The sequence below is a fragment of the Ochotona princeps genome, chromosome 28 (genome assembly GCF_030435755.1).
Source record: "Ochotona princeps isolate mOchPri1 chromosome 28, mOchPri1.hap1, whole genome shotgun sequence".
NCBI lineage: Eukaryota > Metazoa > Chordata > Mammalia > Lagomorpha > Ochotonidae > Ochotona > Ochotona princeps.
Window position 1 is genome coordinate 23247849 of NC_080859.1, and position 22072 is coordinate 23269920.

General features: G+C 46.6%; 1 protein-coding gene across 2 annotated transcripts; it reads right to left on the bottom strand.

The window, feature by feature from the left end:
- Nucleotides 1–825: 825 nt before the first annotated feature.
- Nucleotides 826–21939, bottom strand: CDK7 (cyclin dependent kinase 7). Of its 2 annotated transcripts, XM_004586149.3 has the most exons (12): nt 21702–21939; nt 21362–21421; nt 19216–19249; nt 16339–16406; nt 15559–15627; nt 14536–14646; nt 13519–13637; nt 10706–10805; nt 8252–8338; nt 4960–5109; nt 1192–1339; nt 826–867 (listed from the first exon to the last, which is right to left on the bottom strand). In XM_004586149.3, exons 1-12 carry the CDS (start codon nt 21909–21911, stop codon nt 839–841), a joined length of 1185 nt encoding a protein of 394 aa, XP_004586206.2. In that variant the 5' UTR covers nt 21912–21939; the 3' UTR covers nt 826–838. The 2 variants fall into 2 exon arrangements, with proteins under 2 accessions (XP_004586206.2, XP_036353515.1); XM_036497622.2 differs by lacking the exons at nt 15559–15627; nt 16339–16406.
- Nucleotides 21940–22072: the final 133 nt, after the last annotated feature.

The window sequence follows — 22072 nt, forward strand, 5'->3', positions numbered from 1 at the left end:
TAGAGTGCATGTGTCAGAACTGGGCCTCCTCAGTGGACAAGATGGAGCAGTGCATGGTGCCCAGATGCCAAAAAAAAAAAAAAAATTAAGAGCAGATCCTATTTACAGGGACTGAGCCATCACGCTGGGCCATGGGTAGGTATTTAGTACATTTTCCCTAACTTTTATTTTGCATTTTACTTTACAAAAATCTATTTTTCATTTTATTAGAGAGACAGATTGGTTTTCCACCTGCTGGCTCACTGCCCACACAGGGACAGCAGCCAGAACTCTCCCGGGCACCGTATCCAGCCTGGCCTGTCAGTGGCAAGGGTCCAAGGCCTCAGCCTCCTGCTGCGTTAACTCTCCCCAAGGCTGGACGGGGAGCAGAGTAGTAGGAGTGAAATGGACACTCTGAGAAGGGGTGCTCTTGTCGCAAGCAGGGAACCCACCAGGACAGTGCCAACCCCATGTTTTTCTATTTCTAGAAAAACTGACACCAGTGTGTGATGGTATATGGTCAAGGGCTCAACACACTTATTTTCCCAGGATTTGTCTTAATACATTTTAAATTATACATCTCAGAGAAAGGAATTTCTCTCATGTTTGCACTCTAATCAAGACAACTGGAATTAATTTTTATTTTAAAATACATTTAATAAAAATAACTCATACTTTCATATATTTTACATGTGTGGAATATTTACAGATTCACTTCTACAGCATGTACTTAATTTTTCCCATCCTCTCATTATTTCCTTTCTTGACTATTTCCTTCAGTAGTAAACTTCCAGTTGTGCTGTGGGATTGGACACTTGACCTTAGCTGAAACGCCGAGGAGCGATGATGATCTGGGTAACTAGAAAATCAGCTTCTTGGGCAGCACTCCTAGAAGATGAAAGTAAGCAAAAGGCTGACCACCTTGCACGTGAAGGATGCTTCCCACTTGGGGCTGCGTTTCAAGGACATCTCTGTTTACCTCCTGGTGCCTGATGAGCAGACAGCCCCTGGAGGGGTGAGGAGGGGAAGCAAGCTGTCTAGCACAGCTTCCAGGGCTCAGGGACACCCGGGCCCTGGGGCATTACACGGAGGCTGATGCCCAAGCCTACACATGAGGCCTTCTGTAGACTTCAACAATTTACAAAGCAAGAGCTCACGCGTCCCATTTCTCATGGCCTAGTCTCTCATTTCTTATAAAAACGAGAATGTCACCTTGCTCCAGGGCCTCTGTCCGTTTCCGCTTGGTCGCCATGGCTGGGTTGGACTGCTCCTTCAAGGCTTCTGCTGGGCAGTTGGGTCTTGGCAGCTGACATCCGGGTGTTGGCGCTGGGCGATTACTGAAATACTTGGTTTTCAATGCCTTTCAAATAAAAAGGGATTATGTGAGTAACCTGTGTGCAGGAAAGAGCTAACCTCTTAAACTGCTGGGGGCATTAGAAATATTACGTGCGCACTCTCACCCTCCGAACACAAAAATGTTAACGCCAAGTTTCACACACAGATAACTACAAATACACAACACAGACTAAGGTCCCAGAGGGCCTCACAACTCCGTTACTTCAGCACCAAAGGTCACCTTCTATTTTTTTTTTTTAATTTATCTTCACCGGAAAGGCAGGTTTACAAAGAGGAGGAGAGACATAGAGAAAGACCCTCCATCTATTGGCTCACACCCCAAGTGGCCGCAATGGCCAGAGCTGAGCCAATCTGAAGCCAGGAGCCAGGAGCTCTTCTGGGTCTCCCAGGTGGGTGCAGTCAAGGCTTTCCCAGGCCACAAGCAGAGAGCTGGAAGGGAGGTGGAGCAGCTGGGATACGAGCCAGCGTCATATGGGATGCCAGCACATGCAAGGTGAGGACTTGAGCCATTAGGCTACCAAGTTGGGCCTAATGAATCAATAAATAAGGTCTTCAAAAAGATGCAATAGGTTCAAACCAGTGGATTACAATGTAACAATTCATCATGGATAGAAACTGCTCATGGAAAGCTTGCCCAAGGTTCTCTCTTTAACTACTGGTCCAGGACTGCTCATCGTATTTCCTTTACTTGCGGCAAAAATTCCAAGTAGTTCCATCCTGAAGAACAAGTTTGTCAAGTTTTACCCGTTTACCTACAGCACTAGTTCAGCACCACTGCCCAGTAGCCATAATAACTTAATCCATTTAGAAAATCCTTTAAGAAACCAAATAAACCTTCCAAACACATGTTCCTCTAATACAGTATTTGCAGTAATACTTTAGAGCTTCCGGACTTCACGACTTGCATTTATACACTTGCTGCACAGGTAAATTAATTTAGGGAGAATATCTCTCTATATCTGACTTTCCAGTGAAAATAAATAAATCTTTGAAAAAAAAGACATTTTGTCCAAATATAACTGAAACAAGTTACTACAAGTAGTATTTTCTAAGTCTTAAGCCACACTAATTATAAAAAATAATCTTCCAGACAGCTTGATCTAGTCTCCAATTTCATAGGATGAAAAGAATGCATGCCGCCATGGAACAAAGGGCAACAGCAGGTTTCCTTCTTTGAAACTTGAAGAGTTCCCTATTTACGGCCTGAGAAAGCAACAGAAGATGGCCCAAGTCCTGTGTTCCTGCATCCACATGGGCACCCAGAAGCTTCAGCTCCTGGCTTCATTCCAGCCCACCCATTGTAGCCATGTAAAAATGGACCAGCAGGGTCCAGCGTGGTAGCCTAACAGCTAAAGTCTGTGCCTTCCATGCACCAGGATCGTATATGGGCACTGGTTCTAATCCCAGCTTCCCATCCAACTCCCTGCTTGTGGCCTGGGAAAGCAGCTGACGACAGCCCAAAGCCTTGGGACCCTGCACCCATATGTTTGACTTGGAAGAAGCACCTGGCCCTGGCTTCAGCTCAGCTCAGCTCTAACTGTTGTGGCTGCTTGGGGAGTGAACCATCAGATGGAAGATCTTCCTCTTGGTATATCTAGCGTTCCAATAAAATAAATCTTTAAAAAAAATATATGCAAGATGTCTTTCTGTCTTGAAGTCCTTCTGTATAGACTAATGTACAATATGTTGTTACAAAGATTCTACAAGTAAATACAAAAAGTGAAGTTTGATGGTCTGCGACAGAGCGGAAAGCACCTGCCTGTATGCATGGCATGCTGCTCACCGATGATTCTAGCAGACACCGATGCTTGAGGCTTTAGCTCAGTTCGTCCCACCTGTCATGAGGTCAAATGAGTACAGGACTGCACTTGCTGCAGTTAGGCATCAGTACCTTTCCTGATGTGCTTGCTTTTTCAAACTAGGCTTTTAATCACATGTACAGGTTTTAATATTAGAGACCATTTCTGATGTCTTGTCATTTCTTGTATGTATACAACACTAACTATACAGTATTACCTATAATGCACACAACATCATCTGCTTCTATCATTGCTCCCCGTGGTCGTATTCGTACTGACAATGCCCACTCTTGGATTAGATTTTATGAAGGAATAAAAACTAAACCACTTTAATTAGGTTTGCCACAGATTTTGAAGACATGTAAGACTGTGAGTGAAATATGCCATTTTTTTCTTTAAAGGCTATATACTGGGCCTGGCACAATGGCCTAGCGGCTAAAGTCCTCGCCTTAAACACACCGGGATCCCATATGGGCACCGGTTCTAATCCCGGCAGCTCCACTTCCCATCCAGCTCCCTGCTAGTGGCCTGGGAAAGCAGTTGAGGACGGCCCAAAGCTTTGGGACTCTGCAACCTTGTGGGAGACCCGGAGGAGGTTCCTGGTTCCTGGCATCGGATCAGCGCACACTGGCCCGTTGCGGTCACTTGGGGAGTGAATCACTGGACGGAAGATCTTCCTGTCTCTCCTCCTCTCTGTATATCCGGCTTTCCAATAATAATAAATCTTTTTTTTTAAAAAAAGGCTATATACTTAGCACATGCAAAAGCCTTGACCGAGTCCCCCATACAGGTGAACTACAAGTGTGAGCAGGCGGAGCAAGGTCATGCAGCTTACACTGCCACCTGGGACACACCCATCACTGCTCGGCTTCTGCTCCAGCTCCCTGCTGCAGCACCCGGAAGCAGCAGACAGCGGCTCCAGCCTTGACTCCCTGCAGTCCACAGGAGAGGCTTGGATGGAGGCCCTGCTTCCCGACTGAGGCCTGCACACCTGTTCTAGGCCCTTGGATAACAAGACCGCTCCTAGCGAGCCCACTGGCCGGGGCTGGATCAGGCTGGACCAGGCTGGACCAGAAGCTCATGCCGGTGCTCCCGTATGGGGGACAGGGACTCAGCTGCCTCCTGTGCTCTGCACTGGCAGGAAGCCTCCTGGGGAGCAGATCTGGACCTGAACTCAGGCACTCCGATCCGCACTGTGGGACTCCCAAGAGGAATCTTCACTGCTGCCCAGACACCTGACCCTAGGTCTGCACTCACATTCTATCAAGCATACACACCTTGATACTGACATGTGCAGGATCAAGTCTGCAGTGTGAAGAGCAGTTTAAGGAAATGATACTAAGGTTTGTCTCTATTTCTTAAAGCAAAAGCACTTCTTGGTAGTGTTAAAAAGTTTTATGACATTTTATTGGTGTTTTACCAATGCTACCGTTACATTTCAAATATTAAGATGATGGACCTAGTGGCGTGGCCTAGCAATTAAAGTCCACCTTGAACGCGCCGGGATCCCATATGGGCGCCAGTTCTAATCCCGGTAGCTCCACTTCCCATCCAGCTCCCTGCTTGTGGCCTGGGAAAGCAGTCGAGGACGGCCCAAAGCCTTGGTACTCTGCACCCGCGTGGGAGACCTGGAGGAGGTTCCTTGTTCCCGGCTTTGGATCGGCGCAGCACCGGCCCGTTGCAGCTCAGTTGGGGAGTGAATCACTGGACGGAAGATCTTCCTCTCTGTCTCTCCTCCTCTCTGCATATCTGACTTTCCAATAAAATAAACCTTAAAAAACAAACAAACAAAAAAACCAAATATTAAGAAGATACGCTATAGTACCTGTGTGGCTGTAATTCGAGTGCACGGATTAAATAAGAATAAACCCTGTATGAGCTCCAGCAGGTCATCTCCTGCAGCACTGAAGATGTGTTGTAACGGGATTGCAGGGAAGCTTTTAAATGTCACATAATCAGGGAGACTGCACATGTCCTGTAAAAACATTTTTAAAGTTCAAATTTAAGTGAAAGACCGAAAGGCACAGATCTGAAATGAGGAAAGAAAACTATTTGCACCCGACACTATGTTCTATGTATAACATCCCAATAAAACTAGCAAAAACTACTAAAATCGTAAAGTATGGCAGGGCTACATGACAAACACACACACACACACGCTCCCCATAACCCATAACTATGTTATCAATAAACATGCAGACATCAACATTTGAAACATACTACCATTTACAATCGCATAAAAAAGGAAAATTAAATATATAGGTGGAAAAAGGAAAAACTAAGCAAACCTATGTCTCGAAAGCTACACACTATCTGATGAAATAAAAGCTGGAAATAAATGGAGAGACACACCATGTTTATGCACTGAAGCAGTCAACACAATAAGAATGTCAACTTTCCTCAATCTTACACATAAGCGTAATATAACTTTTATGACAAACTGGAACGTTATCCTAGATAGAAGCCAATTATCCTACAACTATGAGCTAACGCAACGGGCTTTGACCTGATGAACACAGGCACAAGTCCTCCACAAAGTACTGGGAGATTGAATCCAACACCACAGCGAAAAGATCATCCACCCAGGCCAAGTGGGATCTGTTCGAGCAATGTGCAATGGTTCCACATAAGCAAACCCACTTAACACGATACATCATATCATAAAACCAAGGATAAAGACCAAATGATTAGCTCAACAAACACAGAAGGCATTTGACAAAGATAACATTTTTCGTGATTGAAAAAAAAAAACTTTAAAAATGGAATCAAGACAATATATCACTAGGCCATAGCCAGCACCATGTTTGACAAGAAAAAGCTAGCTAAGTTTCTACTAAGATCTGAAACAAAGCAAGGACGCGTGCTCCCTTCACACTATTCAACATCGTTCTGGAAGCTTTAGCCAGAGACAACAGGCAAGAAAAACAAATCGAAGAATTTGTTATTGCAAAGCAGGAAGTCAAATTATCCTTGTTTTCAGGTGACATGATCCTTCAGACAGGGAAACCAAAAGTGTCCGCTAACAGACCACTAGAATTTATATGGGGATTTGGAAAAATTGTAGGACTAAAATCAATACTCAAAACTCAATAGAACTGTTACACACCAATAATATCTAGACTTAGAACTAGAAAGAGACAATCCTAAAATTCACATGGAAACACAAAAGATCTCCAAAAGTCAAAGCAATTTTAAGCAATAAAGTAACACCAGCAGTATAACAATAAAAGATTTTAAGACTTACAACAACAGGACAGTTACAAGCAAAACACTAGTACTGGCATTAAAAATAGGTAGGCCAGTGGAACTGAACAGAAACTTCAAAAAGTAACCTACGCCTCTAAAACCAGCTAATCTTTGACAAATAAGTTAAAAGCAATCCCTAAAGAAAGGATAGTTTCTTCAGCAAATTTGGGAAAACTGGATTTCCACAGGCAGAAGTTTGAAACAAGACGCCCTACCCTACACCGTATATTAGAACCAAGTCATGATGAATCAAGGATCTCAACCTAAGACCTGAAACCAACAAACTGCTGGAGGAAACGGGCAAATGCTGAATGACATTCACATAGGCGAAGACTCTAGAAACTCAGGCAATAAATCAAGAATATACAAACGGGACTCTATCAAGCTAAGACCCTTCTGCACAGCAAAGCAAAACAATTAAGTGAACAAGCAATCGACAGAATGAGAAAAAAAAAATGTTTGCAAACCATGCATCTGATAAAGAATTAAATACAAACACTATACAGAGCTCAAGAAATTTAGCAACAAAACAATCAGTCTATGTAAGAAATGGGCAAAGAATACGAACAGGCAATTTTCAAAGGCTGAAATACCAATATCAGCCAACAGACATATGAAAAAAAATGTTCAGGGCATCACTAGCCATAGGGAGAACATAAATACAAATTACACCCTCATCCCAGTTAGAATGGCTATCACTTAGAAATCAAAACATAACAAACGCCAGTGAGGATTAGAGAAAAAGGTACCCAATGGCGCTGCTGGTAGGAGTGTAAAATAGCACAACTACTTCGGAAAACAGTATAGATCTGCCATATGACCCAGCTATCCCGTAGCTGAGAACATGACCAAGAAACTGAAACAAGTGTCTAAAAGCTTTACCAGAACTTCCATGTTTGTAGCAGCACAAACAGCAATCGCTAGCACCTGGAATCAACCTAGATTGTCCTTCAACTGATGAATGATGAAGAAAACATGATGCATATGTATGATGGAATGCTAATGCTGAGTCATACACAACAAGTCCTGAGCTTTGCAACAAAAGGGATGCAACCGGAGGTCACTGCAAGCTAAGAACTAAGCATTGCTAATTCCCTAACTGTCCTCATGATTTCCCCTCTCCATTTTTTTTTTAAAGACTTATTTACTTTTATTGGAAAGGCAGATACAGAGAGGAGGAGAGAGAGGATCTTCCATCTGATGCCTGTGGCCTGGGAAAGCAGGAGAGGACGGCCCAGAGCCTTGGGACCCTGCACCTGTGTGGGAGACCTGGGGGAAGCTCCTGGTTCCTGGCTCTGGATCGGCTCAGCTCTGGCCATTGCAATCACTTGGGGACTTAACCAACAAATGCAATATCTTTATCTCTCCTTTCTGTAAAATCTGTGTTTCCAATGAAAACAAAAAAAAAAATCTAAAAAAAAAATGTTGCCTTTCCAATAAAAATAAGTAACTAAATCCCAAGGGGGAAAAAGATGGTAAATAATGTGAGGAGACATTGAATCCCACCTACCATTACAGAAGTGAAAACCACAACCACGCTAAATTCAACAACGGCTAACAAGGAACATTCACAAACAGAAGACAAAGCTATTGCAGCGAAGGAGGCCCGTGACATGTACTGAAGAGAAAAAAACAGCAAGTTGGTTGCAAAGAGACAAACAGAAGGCTCAGCTGTGCTATGCACTCCTCTGCTCATGCGCACACACAGCGCGGCTCTGCACCAACCAAGCAGCGGTCTCCCTTGGGATGAGGGCTACCCCCTGAACTGTGCCTCATCCACTTCATCAGTGCTTGACATGGTGAATTAAGGTAACTAGTGACGAAATGTCTTCCATATTCCAGTAGTTACCACATGAAGGCTAAGTGCTTACAGGCCACTGCTCCTCGGTTGGCGTGCCCAGAGTTTCAAATATTCTGGTTAGCTGATCGAGGTCTGAGTCTCCCGGCAAGAAGGGAACCTGAGAAAAGATACACATTTCACAGTACCCTGTTACACGAACACTGGGGTTTGTATCTTTCTGGGGACATCCATGGAGCAATCTATAATCTCACCTTTTCTCCACTAGTCTACATCTTATCTTTTGGCATACATTTTTAATAGTATCACTGTTTTTAGCTATCATCCCTGAAAACAGTTTTAACCATCCCTTATCAACTTGTCCCTTCATACAAAACAGCGTTGTGCGTCTGTTTTGCAGCTTCAGCATCATTTCCTTCTCTGGGAGCTAGCAAGGTATTTTCTGCTACTTGCATGTGTTTTCAGTTCGGAGAGCTTTCATGGAACACCTGCTATGGCATGACCTCCCTCGGCGGGCTTCCCTGGGTGAAGCAGGCTGGCACTTCAGGTGAGCCCTGGCACTTCTGCTTAGCTTCCTTCCTTTTCTAGTCATTTCCATCACATGACTCAGGAAGCTGTCTTCACTTGTAAGGCACTCACTATGCTTAGTTCACACGTTAATTCTTTTTGCCTGTGAATGCCAGCAGCGCACTGGGCAACACTGCAGACTCCCCCAGTTTGCCACTGTAACCCCTGTGGGCATTCCTTTTTGAACAACACCCACCATTCCCTTAAGGTCCACATATCATCTCTTGTTGATAAATGTGGAGGTGGCTAACCGTTGCACGTAACTAGCCCAGCCTAGTTACTTCCAGATAGGTTACATAAATGGTGTTCAAAATGACCCTGTCCAGGGGCCAGCGGTGAGGCGGCCTGAGAGTTTAGGCCAATGTCTGTGCCGGTATCACAAATGGACTCTGGCCATTTGGGGAGTGAACCAAGAACCTTCTCTATCTCTCCTTCTCTCTGTAAATCTGCCTTCCAAACAAAAATAAATCAATCAAGATTTTTAAAAGGAAGTAACGGGGTGGTGGTGGGGCGGGGAGAGGACAGAAGAGAATGAGGAGGAAGAGAGAGAGAATTTTCTATGTGCTGGTTCACTTCCCAAATGGTCACACTACACTGGCCAGGACTGGGGCAGGCAAGAGCTGCGTCTGGGTCTTCCACATGAGTGCAGGGGCACAGGAGCTTGGGTCATCTTCTGCTACTTTCCCAGGTGCAGCAGGGAGACACATGGAAAACAGAATAGCTGGCAACCGTATGGGCTGGCAGCCCCACAGGCAGCAGCTTAATCCACCAAGTCACCATGCTAGCCAGCCCTCTCCCCATTTACTTTCTCAAGACAGGATTAGTCAACACATTTAAGGACGTGGGATTTGCTTCTTGGTCATGAATGTATTGGGGGAATCTCTGTAGTGCAAGCAGCAGAGCTGTGGCACCAGCCGGCGCACAGGGCCGACATGGAGCAGCAGGACAGCCACGTCATCCTCAGGAGTAAGCATCTTAAAGTGATGCAGGGAATTTGCATTCCTAAACCGTGTTTTCATATGGTGTGCCTTTTCTCTCGGGTATCCAGTCTTTCACGTACGTCTGGCCGAGGAAAGGAAGAAGGTTGGACTGTGAACAGGGAAAGCTAATTTCAGTGGGATTCTCCAAGATTCCTTCGCTTTGACTGCACAGAAGGGCCCGTCTTGCTCCAGATCTAAACTTCGTAATAAAGAAAGCTCCCGTCGGCATGGCTCACCCACGAGGGCACGTGTGCTCTGTCGGAACGGGACCCATTGACAGGGGGTTACTCCAGGTTTAAGTCACAGACTGACAGCTGCGGTGGTGGGAATGGTCTGTCTGTGAACCAGCCCCACACAGACACAGAAAATCATCCATGCAGTTACTAAACCAATGCCCTAAACACGCTAGTTTCTGTTTTCTATGTTCTGAAGCATGTTTATGATAAAACTCATACTGTCCTAAATGGAGGTCTATCCATCTCACTTTAACATTTTTAATTAAAAGAAAAGAAAAAGTTGTAATTGAGGAAGCCTTTTATAAAAATGGGCCTGTGGGGCCTGGCGCTGTGGCCTAGTGGCTAAAAAGTCCTCGCCTTGAACGTCCCCGGGATCCCATATGGATGCCAGCTCTAATCCCGGCAGCTCCACTTCCCATCCAGCTCCCTGCTTGTGGCCTGGGAAGGCAGTTGAGGACGGCCCAATGCTTTGGGACCCTGCACCCGCGTGGGAGACCTGGAGGAAGTTCCTGGTTCCTGGCTTCGGATTGGCGCAGCTCTGGCCTTTTTCCGGGGAGTGAATCATCGGACGGAAGATCTTCCTCTCTGTCCTCCTCTCTGTATATCTGACTTTGTAATGAAAAATAAAATGAATCTTAAAAAAAAAAAAACGGGCCTGTTTGTAGGCTTCTTACTGAAGGAGAGAGAATAGGGAGCCAAGACTAACTTCAACCACACTGAAGTACATAGTTAGTCAGGACTTACCCTAAGAAGTAACTCGGCTAATATACAGCCCACAGCCCACATGTCCACACCCACGCCGTACATCCTGGCTCCGAACAGTAACTCGGGGGCCCGATACCACCTGCAGGATCCAAAGAAATGTGATCATTTTAGAATGGACCTATTGCAGCATTTCTTAGAGATGAGCTCATTTTAGCTCTTGAAAAGCCAGTCCTTCCCCGAAGACCACAGATGGCACGTTCTTTTGTTCACTGTCAAGGACGCTGCTCGGGGGCTCTCCTGCCTCTCCCGGCTTTCGACTGCACCTCTCCCATGAACACACATGCCTACAATCACCACCTAGCCTTGAACGTCCCTGCACTTCCCTTCACCAACGGCTCCAACTTCATTCTCTTCTTACCATCTCCAGTTCCTCTTCTCCTAAACAGTTAATGCTGTAAGCTTATTTTCACTGGAACTGGAAGACAGGAAGAAAGAGACACTGCACCATATCCGGGTTCTGGCAAAGCCAAGAGCCCCGAACTCCATCTCAAATGCAGGTCCCCCACGTGGGTAACTCCAGCTGTTACTCGCTGCCTCCCAGAATGTACACTGGCAGGAAGCTAGACTGGAAGCAAAGATGCCAGGACCCAAGGCAGACAGACTGCAAGGGGAATCCCGTGTTGGGGCTCAACTGCTGTGACAAATGTCTGCTCTCAAACACATTTCATTCAAGCTTTTACATCCTCACCATTTCACCCAGTCTGCTCATGAAAGGTATCAAAGCTGTTCGTGCTGCCAAATCCAATTGTCAATGTTCTTTTTTAAAATGTTTATTTTTGGGCCCAGCATGATAGCGTAGTGGTTATGGTCCTTGCCTTGAACTTGTTGGGATCCCATATGGGCGCAGGTTCTAATCCCGGCAACTCACTTCTCATCCAGCTCCCTGCTGGTGGCCTGGGAAAGCAGTTGAGGACGGCCCAAAGCCTTGGGACCCTGCCACCTGGTAGGAGACCTGGAGGAGGTTCCTGACTCCTGGCTTCAGATTGACACAACTGGCCATTGCGGCTCACTTGGGGAGTGAATCATCAGACGGAAGATCTTCCTCTCTGTCTATCCTCCTCTCTGTACACCTGCCTTTCCAATAAAAATAAATACATCTTTAAAAAAAAAAAAGTTTACTTTTACTGGAAAAGCAGATTTACAGAGAGAAGGAGACAGAAAGATCTTTAATTCGCTGGTTCACTCCCAAAGAGCTGCAATGGCTGAGCTGAGCCGATCCGCAGCCAGGAGTCAGAAGTTTCCCCCAGGTCTCCCACGAGGGTGCAGGGTCCCAAGACTTTGGGCCGTCCTCAACTGCTTTCCCAGGCCACAAGCAGGGAGCTGGATGGGAAGTGTGGCTGCTGGGACATGAACCGACACCCATGTGAGATACTGGCGTGCGCAAGGCGAGGACTTCACCAACTAGCCCACGGTGCCAGACTCAAACATTCATATTTTAACAAATAATTATTTATTAATGCCTTTGGTAGGCAGAGCAACACAGTACTGATTCACTCTCCGTTTGGCTCCAACACCAGGTCTGGGCCAGGCAGAAAGCAGGAATGACGGACTCCATCCTGGTTTCCCATGTGCGTGACCTTTCAGTGCTTTCGCAGATGGAAGGAGAAAGCTGGATCATCAAGAGCAGAACAGGCAGGACTCAAACCAGCACTTTAACATGGAATGCTGCTCTTGCAAGTGGCAGCCACGACGCCAGCCCTCTGCAAACTCATTCTAAACTTGATCTTCACTTTATAGCGTTGAATTTGAAGGCAGAAAGGCTAGCACAGCAACACAGCGTGCTGATCCTCCACTTGCAAGTACCAGCATCCATACGGGTGCCGGTTCGAGTCCCAGCTGCTCCACTTCCGATCCAGCTCTCTGCTTATGGCATGGGAAGGCAGCAGAGGATGGTCCAAGTCCTTGGGGCCCTGAACCCACATGCAAGACCTCGAAGGAGTCTTCTAGCGGTTGCAGTCAATTGAGGTGTAAACCAGAGGAAGGAAGATTGCCTTTCTCTAGCTTTTTCTCTCTGTGTAAAATCTAAGAAGAAGAATTTGCAGGCAGAGAAAATCCAGGCAAGCGGCAATTCCCAGTGCATACAGCTCTTGTATGTGGGTCTCCGTAACAGTTCTTCTATGTTGGACTCAATCTCCCTGCTATTCTATCAAGAACTCATCCCTCAGTCAGGGTGCAGGTGACTAACACTCAGTGACAGTTATGTGGAAGGTGAATCAATTGAAAGAATTGAAAATGTGAAGATCACAGATTCCCGGTCATCTTGGAAGTAACAAATGTCATCGTGACAGGAATTATAAAACCTGTTATCCTAATCTGTAGAAGACTGCTTTCATTGGGATATCAGAAATGTAAACAGAAAACATAATTACTATTGACATGAAAAATTCAAATATCAACACACTGCTTTCTTGAGCAGTTATTCACACATAAGAATACGGGCTCAGCACTGGCCACTATGATCATATGGGGCCACTCCATCAGGTGATAAGCCAGAGAAGTCAGATCCACTGACATTCCGTTACAGCTAAAGCAACAACGATTCCCAACAGCCACCAGGTAGACGTCAGAGGACTGAATTCATACAACTCTGAAAGAGGGGCTGTTTTGTTTCCACTGTGGGAAGATACACACAGCGCTTAAGAAAAACAAAACAAAACAAAAAAACCAAACCAAAACAAAACAAAAACCACAGCGATTTGAACTTGGCTCAGGCATCTCAGCAAGCCCCGCTGCCGCTGACCTGTGACCAGGGTGCTGGACAAAACCAGCTCAAGCAAGGCAGGGCTTCTTACCTCGTCACCACCTGGTGCGTATACGCTCTGTTGGGGCTCCCAAATGATTTGGCCAGGCCAAAATCTGCCAGTTTTAGAACGCCATTTTCATCTAGCAACAAGTTGTTTGGTTTCAGATCCTGTATCGTCGAAGTTTTAAGCAAACAAATAAACAGGGTTGGGGAGAATACCACAGCGATTCATTCACTTCACTTTAAATTGATCAAATACAGGATATCACTGCAAATTTAAATCAGTGTTTTTTTCCTACGATAGTGAAACTCTGGGTGAGACACTGTTACCAAACTGTAATTAACCTACTCCATGGAACTGCTGTAAGGACTTAATATCTTCTGAAAAGAGGTTAGTGTAATGACTAGCTCACAGCAAGTAGCAAATCAATGCATGCTACTCTTAATTTAAGAAAGACAAACTTGAGTAAATAAAAATGTCATGAATTTATACACCTTGAAAAACATTTTTCTGACTCTACACTCATTAGTCAGTCAAATAAAATGATTTCCAGATATCCGATGAGAATAGTTCAAAAGATATCTCCTTGGTTATTTACCCAGATTACCTAAGCATCCATACTTAAACTATCAACTTTGCTACACAATCGAATATTCCTGAAATGACAACTACAAATTTTTTTTTGACAACTACAAAATTTGAGAGCTACTAGAAATGCAATCTTTTAGAAGACACTGTAGTACTATTAACCTAGGCAATGTGCTTTCCCACATCACAACAGAGCTCAAAGAAAAGTCAAAACACTTAGGTGATAGCACTCAGTTACTATCTGACCTTGGGGGGCAAAAAAAAACCAACCTTAATGTCACTAAGAAACAACAAATGAAGGCTTAGATCTCCTCTAGTTGTGAAGTTCCTACAATATTTAGGAATCTCCCAGTGTACTCTACCAGAACAGCTCAGGCGGCATTCAGAAGGAGACGGTGGAATAAAGCACCCTTCCTATTAACTATTCACCTACTCAGACCATCAAGTACTAAGCTGGCTATATAGGATCTGACTTACCCTATGCAGAATCCAGTGCTGATGTAAGTATTCCAAGCCTTGAAGAGTCATTAGCATGTAGGCTTTAATATGCGCTGGCGTCAGCACAAGGCTGTTGTCCTTTATTATAACCTGCAAAGCAAGCACACAATCGAATCACGCACCTCATCACCCCAAATTAACTCAATCCCAGACGGCGACTGGCAGCTGGAAGGAAGGTAGCCACGCAGGCATCTCGTGAGAGACTGCCCAACTCTCCCGAAGCAGCAACGTCCTCGCTCTGGTTAGCAAACAAAGCAGTGAACACCTGTTTCTGATAAAGCATTCAGAGGATGGCAGCACAGCCCACCTGGTGAAGGCGGCACCGACTCCTCCCACGGGCGCAGGACCCAGTCATGGGTGCCGTTTCTGACCTGTGGGTTATTTGCCTTCATTCTTATTGGAAAGAGAGGGAACGAAGGAAGGGGAGAGGGAGGCAGCTACAGCTGGGTCACCCCGAAAATGACCCTAAAGCTGGGCCGGGTCAAAGCCAGAGGGTCAGATCTTAATCCAGGTCTCTGTTGCGGGGTGCAGGCACCCAAATACTTGAGCATCCCATTGTGGAGTGCCTGCTTCAAGTGCTAGCTCATTTCCTCTCCAACCAACTGCTAATGCATAACGTGAGACGTAGCAGGTGGCGGTTCAGGGACATGGATTCCTCCAGGTGGAGTTGCTGCCTCCTAATGTTGACCGGCACAGCCATGATCATTCCGGATATTTAGACAGTGGACCTGCAGATAAAAGATCTGCCTTTCAAATAAAAAATGTGAATAAATGTGAATTTTTAAAATATTTATGATTTTGTAAAGAAGATTTATTTTTTTATTGGAAACTTAGATACACAGAGGAGAGACAGAGAGGAACACTTTCCTTTTGGCTTTAAAGTACATCTAGATCTTAACAAAATTAAGTAGTTTTCACTATCAGTATCATCTCAGAAAATAAACACTCACGTTCTCTTGATAAACTGAGAGAAAAAAATTTCTCTCAGAATCTTAATCTTACCTCTAGGTCAGTTTCCATAAAATCAAAGACAAGGCTAATGTTGGATTTATGTCCAAAGGCATCAAGGAGCTGCAAAGCAACATTTTTTACAAAGTTAAAACGTACTCCTCACATACTCGAACATATCATACTAATTGAAATGATTTTTAGAAATTCCAAGAGATAGTATATTCCTTCTAATTCCCTGTGGAGCTTGTAATATATTATCTAATTTGAAAATCTGGGGGCAATGTCAGAGCTGTGTGTTATATTAGGCATAAAAATATTGAACTTCAAAAAAGAAAATCACTAAAGACTTAAGTTCTCCCTCCAGTCTTTGGTTTTAATTCAGACACGAAGGAAAACGTGGCGTCAGTCCCCAGTTCAGGCAAAGTGCTTAAAAACCCTCTAAGTTAGACTGGCCCTCACTGAGCAGATGAGCACAGCTTCTAAGGCAGGCATGGCCACAGTTAACACAGATATTCTGGTAGCCGGTTGCCCAAGGGCCGAGAGACAGCAACTAGGGTGTGGAGCTCCAAGGGCCGGTGTGGCAGAAGCGAGTGCTCAGCATGTAGACTGACCCCTCCAATCACTAGGCTACATCAGCCTATGTCAACACGTGACTGATTTTGTCTGTTGTGTAATTTTAAAATCACTGTCTGCAGGAACATTAGGATAGCAAATACTTCCAGAGTGTTAGCTTCTAAGCGTCCCCTCTAAGGCTGAGCATGAAATTGACATCTTTCCCCCGATCAGAAGTGGATAGTCAAAAGCCCCCAGAACTACTGAAGCCATACTCACACCAATTATATTTGGATGACTCAGCTCTTGCAATAATTTGATCTCTCTCAAGGCTGTCCTGTTTATACCTATGCAAAAAAAAAAAAAAAAAAAAAAAAAAAAAAAGCCAAAAATAAATAATTCTTAAAACTTTCTTACGGTATCTCAAACTTTCTTACAAATATATCTTTCAGGAAAGGTTAGTCATCTTCGAAAATAGCAATGAAAGTTCCATGGAAAAATAGGGCTGTTTATTTCTTTTTAATTTGAGCGAGAGACAGACATATCTTTTGGTTCATTCCCCAAATGCCTCTAACAGCCTTGGCTGGGAATCAGGAGCTGGAAAAACAATTTAGGCCTTCCATATTGCTACTAGAAACCTAATTATGGGCCGGGGGGTGGGGGGGAAGACAGAGGGCAGCACTGCAGTGTATCAGGCTAAGCCCCTGCCTGCACTGCCTGCATCCCATTTGGGCACCAGTTCTAGTCCCAGCTACTCCACTCCCCACCTAGCTCCCTGCTTACAGCCTGGAAAAGCAGCAGAGGATGGTTCAAGTCCTTGGGCCTCTGCACCCATGTGGGAGACCTGGAGGACGCTCCTGACTCCTGGTTTCAGCGCTGGCCATTGTGGCCATTTTGGGGGGTGGACCAGCAGATGGAAAATTTGTCCTTCTCAAATAAAAAGAATTGTTAGAAGAAGAAGAAGCAGAAGAAAGACAAGAAGAAAGAGAAGCAAGCAGTACGTCCAACCATGTAACTCCTAACGCAGGCTTCTGGGATTCGCATGGTCAGGAATGTGGCCTCGGGAGCCAGAGCTGGGACACAACCTCAGGCACTCCAATGGAAACACCCGCATCTCAAGCAGCAGCCCCAGGGCTGTGCTTAAGGCTGGCCCCAAGCAACAGCTACAGTGACAAGTGTTTATACAAATCTGCTTGATTCAGGAAGTGACTTAACAGCCTAGGATAAATGGGGAAGTTTCCACTTTATCTACAGCATATCAGATCTAAAAGTGACAGCTCTAAGAACATAAACACTTGTACCATACAGGTGACAAGTAAACAGCTCTTCTCTTGGGGGCTGACTCTTCATGCTAAAATAATACAGTATCCAGGCACTGATGGTGTGGCACGTGGGACTACCACAGCGGCTTGTACCTGCCAGCAGGGGCCTTGATGCCCTACTACCAATGCATGCACCTGCTAAGGCACCCGGAAAGGCAGTGAGTGACGGCCCAAGTGCCTGGGCTCATGCCACCCACACAGGCCACCTGGACAGAGTTCCAGTCTTCTGCCTTCACCTACGCCACCTGCAACTTTTGGGGGAGTGCAATAGTGAATGGAAGGTCTTTCTCTAGTTTCTACTTTTCAAATAAGTGATAAAAAATTTAAAAAAAAGTATTACTTCCAATACAAGCACAGAATTTTAAAATTAAATATAAGATATGGGGCCTGGCATGGTAGCCCAGTACTAAAGTCCTCGCTTTGCTTGCACCAGGATCCCATATGACTGCCAGTTGTAATCCTGGCAGCCCCACTACCCATCCAGCTCCCTGCTTATGGCTGGGGAAAGCAGTTGAGGATGGCCCAAAGCCCTGGGGCCCTGCACTTGCGTGGGAGACCTGGGAGAGGCTCCTAGCTCCTGGTCCTAGATCGGCTCAGCTCCAGCTGCTGCGGCCACTTGGGAAGTGAATTATCAGATGGAAGATCTTCCTCTCAATCTTTCCTCCTCTCTGTATATCTTACTATGCAATAAGAATAAATAAGTCTTTAAAAACAAAATTGGGCCCGGCACAATGGCCTAGTGGCTAATATCCTCGCTTTGAACGCACCAGGATCCCATATGGGCGCCGGTTCTAATCCCGGCAGCTCCATGCTTGTGGCCTGGGAAAGCAGTTGAGGACGGCCCAATGCATTGGGACCCTGCACTCGTGTGGGAGACCCGGAAGAGGTTCCAGATTCTCGACATCAGATCGGCGCAGTACCGGCCATTGTGGTCACTTGGGGAGTGAATCACCGGATGGAAGATCTTCCTCTCTGTCTCTCCTCTCTGTACATCTGACTTTGTAACAAAAATAAATAAATCTGGGCCCGGCGGCGTGGCCTAGCGGCTAAAGTCCTCGCCTTGAAAGCCCCGGGATCCCATATGGGCGCTGGTTCTAACCCCGGCAGCTCCACTTCCCATCCAGCTCCCTGCTTGTGGCCTGGGAAAGCAGATGAGGACGGCCCAATGCATTGGGACCCTGCAGCCCATGGGAGACCCAAAAGAGGTTCCTGGTTCCCGGCTTTGGATCGGCATGCACCGGCCCGTTGCGGCTCACTTGGGGAGTGAATCATCGGACAGAAGATCTTCCTCTCTGTCTCTCCTCCTCTCTGTATATCTGGCTGTAATAAAAATGAATAAAAATCTTAAAATAAATAAATAAAAAAATAAACAAATAAATAAATCCAAAAATAATAATAATAAAAAAATAATAAGATCTGGTGCTTCTACATAGATGCCAGGTATTTCTATGAGAATCACTCTGTGACAATCACTAACACGGCTCGGGGAGGATAAACCTTTTCCCTAAACATTCATTTCACGGTGAGTTTTGTGTACCTCCACAAAAATATATCCTGGATTTTCCAGTGATCAGCAGTCCAGACACATGGAAACCCCGCAGCTTGTACCAGTCACACAAGACAGGGCTAACCTTTCTATTTGATGAGAATGCTGCTATGAATAAGCAAGTGAAGAAAAAATCATCAACTCTCCTTCCCTGATCGTAAGGCAACACCTTCACTCTTCCGACGCCCGCTCTGTCCAAAGACACTGCCGGCTCCTGGCCACACTGCTCATGCCCTCAGTGAGGACGGGGTCCAACCTCCCGCGCTATCAGGTTACACAAATACTTACCGTCCTTGGCTTCTGATCTGTGACCAAGCTTGATCTAGCAGAGGAAAACAAACACATTGTAAGAATACGTGAAGTGACGCATAGGCAACGCATACTCCATCAACATTTCAAGAGTGTAGCCACGGCAAAGCCTGCAGCAGCTCACACGTGGCTAGCAGTCGTAGACAAAAACAGGCCAGGAGTCATGGATCAAAAAGGCAAAATTAACAACAGAAGAATCGGTTACCTACGCTTCTCCCTTATGTTCCTGAACTACACATTCAAACAACGGATTAAGAGAGCAAGTGTCTCCTTTATCTTTTCAAGTTTAAATGTGGACGGAACAACTGAGGGCAGGAAAGCACACAGAAAGCAAACCTACAAAGGAAAAAAAAGAACAAATTCAACCATACGGAACTTTAACATGTCTCAAAAGGGTAATTGACACAGATGAACTAAAAGCTTAGCAAGGCAGTGGAATGACATCTGATACAAATCAACATCCAGGATATACAAAGACTTCCAACAACTTCACAGGAAGAAAAAGATAAGCAACCTGGGACTGGCACAGTGGCATAGTAGCCTCATCTTCTGCTTGTCGCGCCAGCATCGGACACGGGCCCTGGCTGCTGCACTTCCCCTCCAGCTCCCTGCTAATGACCTGGGAGGCCAGCAGAGGATGGCCCAAGACCTGGAACCCACTTGGGAGGTCTGGAAGAGGCTCTTGACTCCTGGCTTCAGATCAGCTCAACTCTACTTGCGGTCATTTGGGGAGTGAATCAGTAGATGGAGGTTCTCTCTCTTGTCTCTGTTTTGTTATTCTGACTTTCAAGTAAAATAAATCTATGAAAAGAATGCACAAACAAAAAGGATACAACAGGCAGGAGACGATCTAAGAAGCCAAGATGACCCATGTCACTAACAACCAGAAAAGCATTCAGTGGAACAATCACCACTAACCACTGGAACACAGGGCTGAGACACAGCAAGAGCGCCATGGAGCTCTTCCCATCAGTCGCTCACAACAGCTCTTCATCAATAAACAGAAGCCACGTGAACTCTCAGGCCACACAACTCAATAAACCAAAGGTACCGAAGAGATTATAACAGCCAGTCAAGTTCCAAATTTGAAAGGCAGAGAAATAGAAAAACAGACATCCTCCACCTGCTGGTTCATGCCCTGCATGGAAGGCAGAGAGAGCCAACATTCCCAGTGGGGACTGAGCCCAATGCGTACCTTAATCCAACACATCTATAAGCAGACAGCCCTGCGTACGTGCATGGGGTTAAACTGACCAACTCAGAGAGGATTTCAGATTTTGATAAATGGCATTAGGATGCCAGAAAATGAAGCCATTGCAAAGAGCAATAGGGAGTATGTGAGACACACTTGTTTTCTCTAGGATGACTGTAAGACACGTGTGAGTGAAAGCTGCACCAACAAGCCATCGGCCACCGTCTAATCTAGATGGACAGTACTCTAACCCGAAGGCACAGCAACGAGGACGCAGGGCCTGTGTCCCAGACCACTGAGTGTCGGATCTAGCCAGCCAAGGCCAGGAAGGAACAGCCTGGCTGAACGAGGAGAGCCAAGGGCTTTACCAGCCAGTGGCTTCTGGAGTGCACCCTAAAACACCAAGCTGGAAATCAAGTCTGAGGATGTGCACCCGAAGGCTTGAAAGGAGAAACAAAGTAGCCGCTAGACAGAGGAGCAAGCAAAGCCCACGACCCCAACAGGCACGCTCCGGCGAGCTTCTGCAGTGTGGGACAGGTGCCAGGACACCCGGATGCAGTGCCCCCACCTCTCTCAGGCACAGGGACCTGCAGGGGTGACCCAGGGACATGGGTGGTGGGCATGGGCAAATGAAACAAGACAGGTGGACGCACCGGGGCGTGCTTAACGTCCGCTAAAGGGACTTGGAGGCCACCTGCAGCCTGCAGGTGCAACTGAAAGCCGAGGGGCAGCGAATCTGGAAGCCAGCAGGCCCCGCGCACACGCAGTTGCGGTGGCAAACCCTTGCAATGACCCCAGGGATGGGCAGTCGTAGTACCCCTGGCCAGTACAGGGGTTCACTCTCGCCCCCCGCCCCCGAGCTCCAGCTCCGGGCTCAGGGGCGCCCGCTCATTCTGTTATCTCGCAAAACCACGCCGCCTGCGGGTCCCTCACCTTCTTAATGGCGACAATCTGGTTGGTGTTCTTGTCTCTGGCCTTGTAAACCGTGGCGAACTAGGGACAGAAGCAAGGATATCTCAGGCCGTGCCCTCTCCATGTTGACACAGCTACCCAAGGGGGGAAGACCTCCAGGACCTACAAAGGGGCGCGGGAGTGTGGGGTACCACTGAGGAACCTCGCCAGGGCACGGGGCGCGAGGATGCGGGAGACCCACTGGGGAACCTCGCCAGGGAGTGGGGGACACACTGGGGAACCCCGCCAGCATGCGGGGCGCGCGGGTGTGGGGGACCCTGCCTGGCCGCCATCCACCCCAACCCCAACCCGACAGCCTCACCTGGCCTTCCCCGAGGAAATCCAGCTTCTCATAGCGCTTCGCTCGAGACTTAACGTCCACAGCCATTCGGGCAGCACGAGACGCACTGCAGCCAGAAGGGACAGCCGACCCGAGCCGGCTGGAATTTAAAGCCACCTTAAAGCCGCCCCAAACAGCCCCTTCCGCCGCCGGGGCGCCGACGTTGGAAAAACCCCGCCCTACTTCCGGCATGGGAGGGCCTCGAGGAAAGGTTCCGGGCGGCGACGGCCCACGGAAGCTGCGCGCCGGCTGACGCGCGCCGTCACGTGATAGCGGCGAATGCCGGAAGTGGACTGCCCAAGGGCTCCCTTTTCCTCGTGTTCACTGCGATATTGACCTCGCCGTCGAGGAGC

Bases quoted from the DNA above. Each gene is read 5' to 3' on its own strand.
- CDK7 (XM_004586149.3), bottom strand. From the start codon at position 21,911: ATGCCGGAAGTAGGGCGGGGTTTTTCCAACGTCGGCGCCCCGGCGGCG. The intron at 14,647-15,558 runs GTAAGATTAAGA...CTTGCTTTGCAG, and splicing joins TTATGGAAACTGACCTAGAG to GTTATAATAAAGGACAACAG. The intron at 5,110-8,251 runs GTAAGCACTTAG...ATGTTTTTACAG, and splicing joins CAACCGAGGAGCAGTGGCCT to GACATGTGCAGTCTCCCTGA.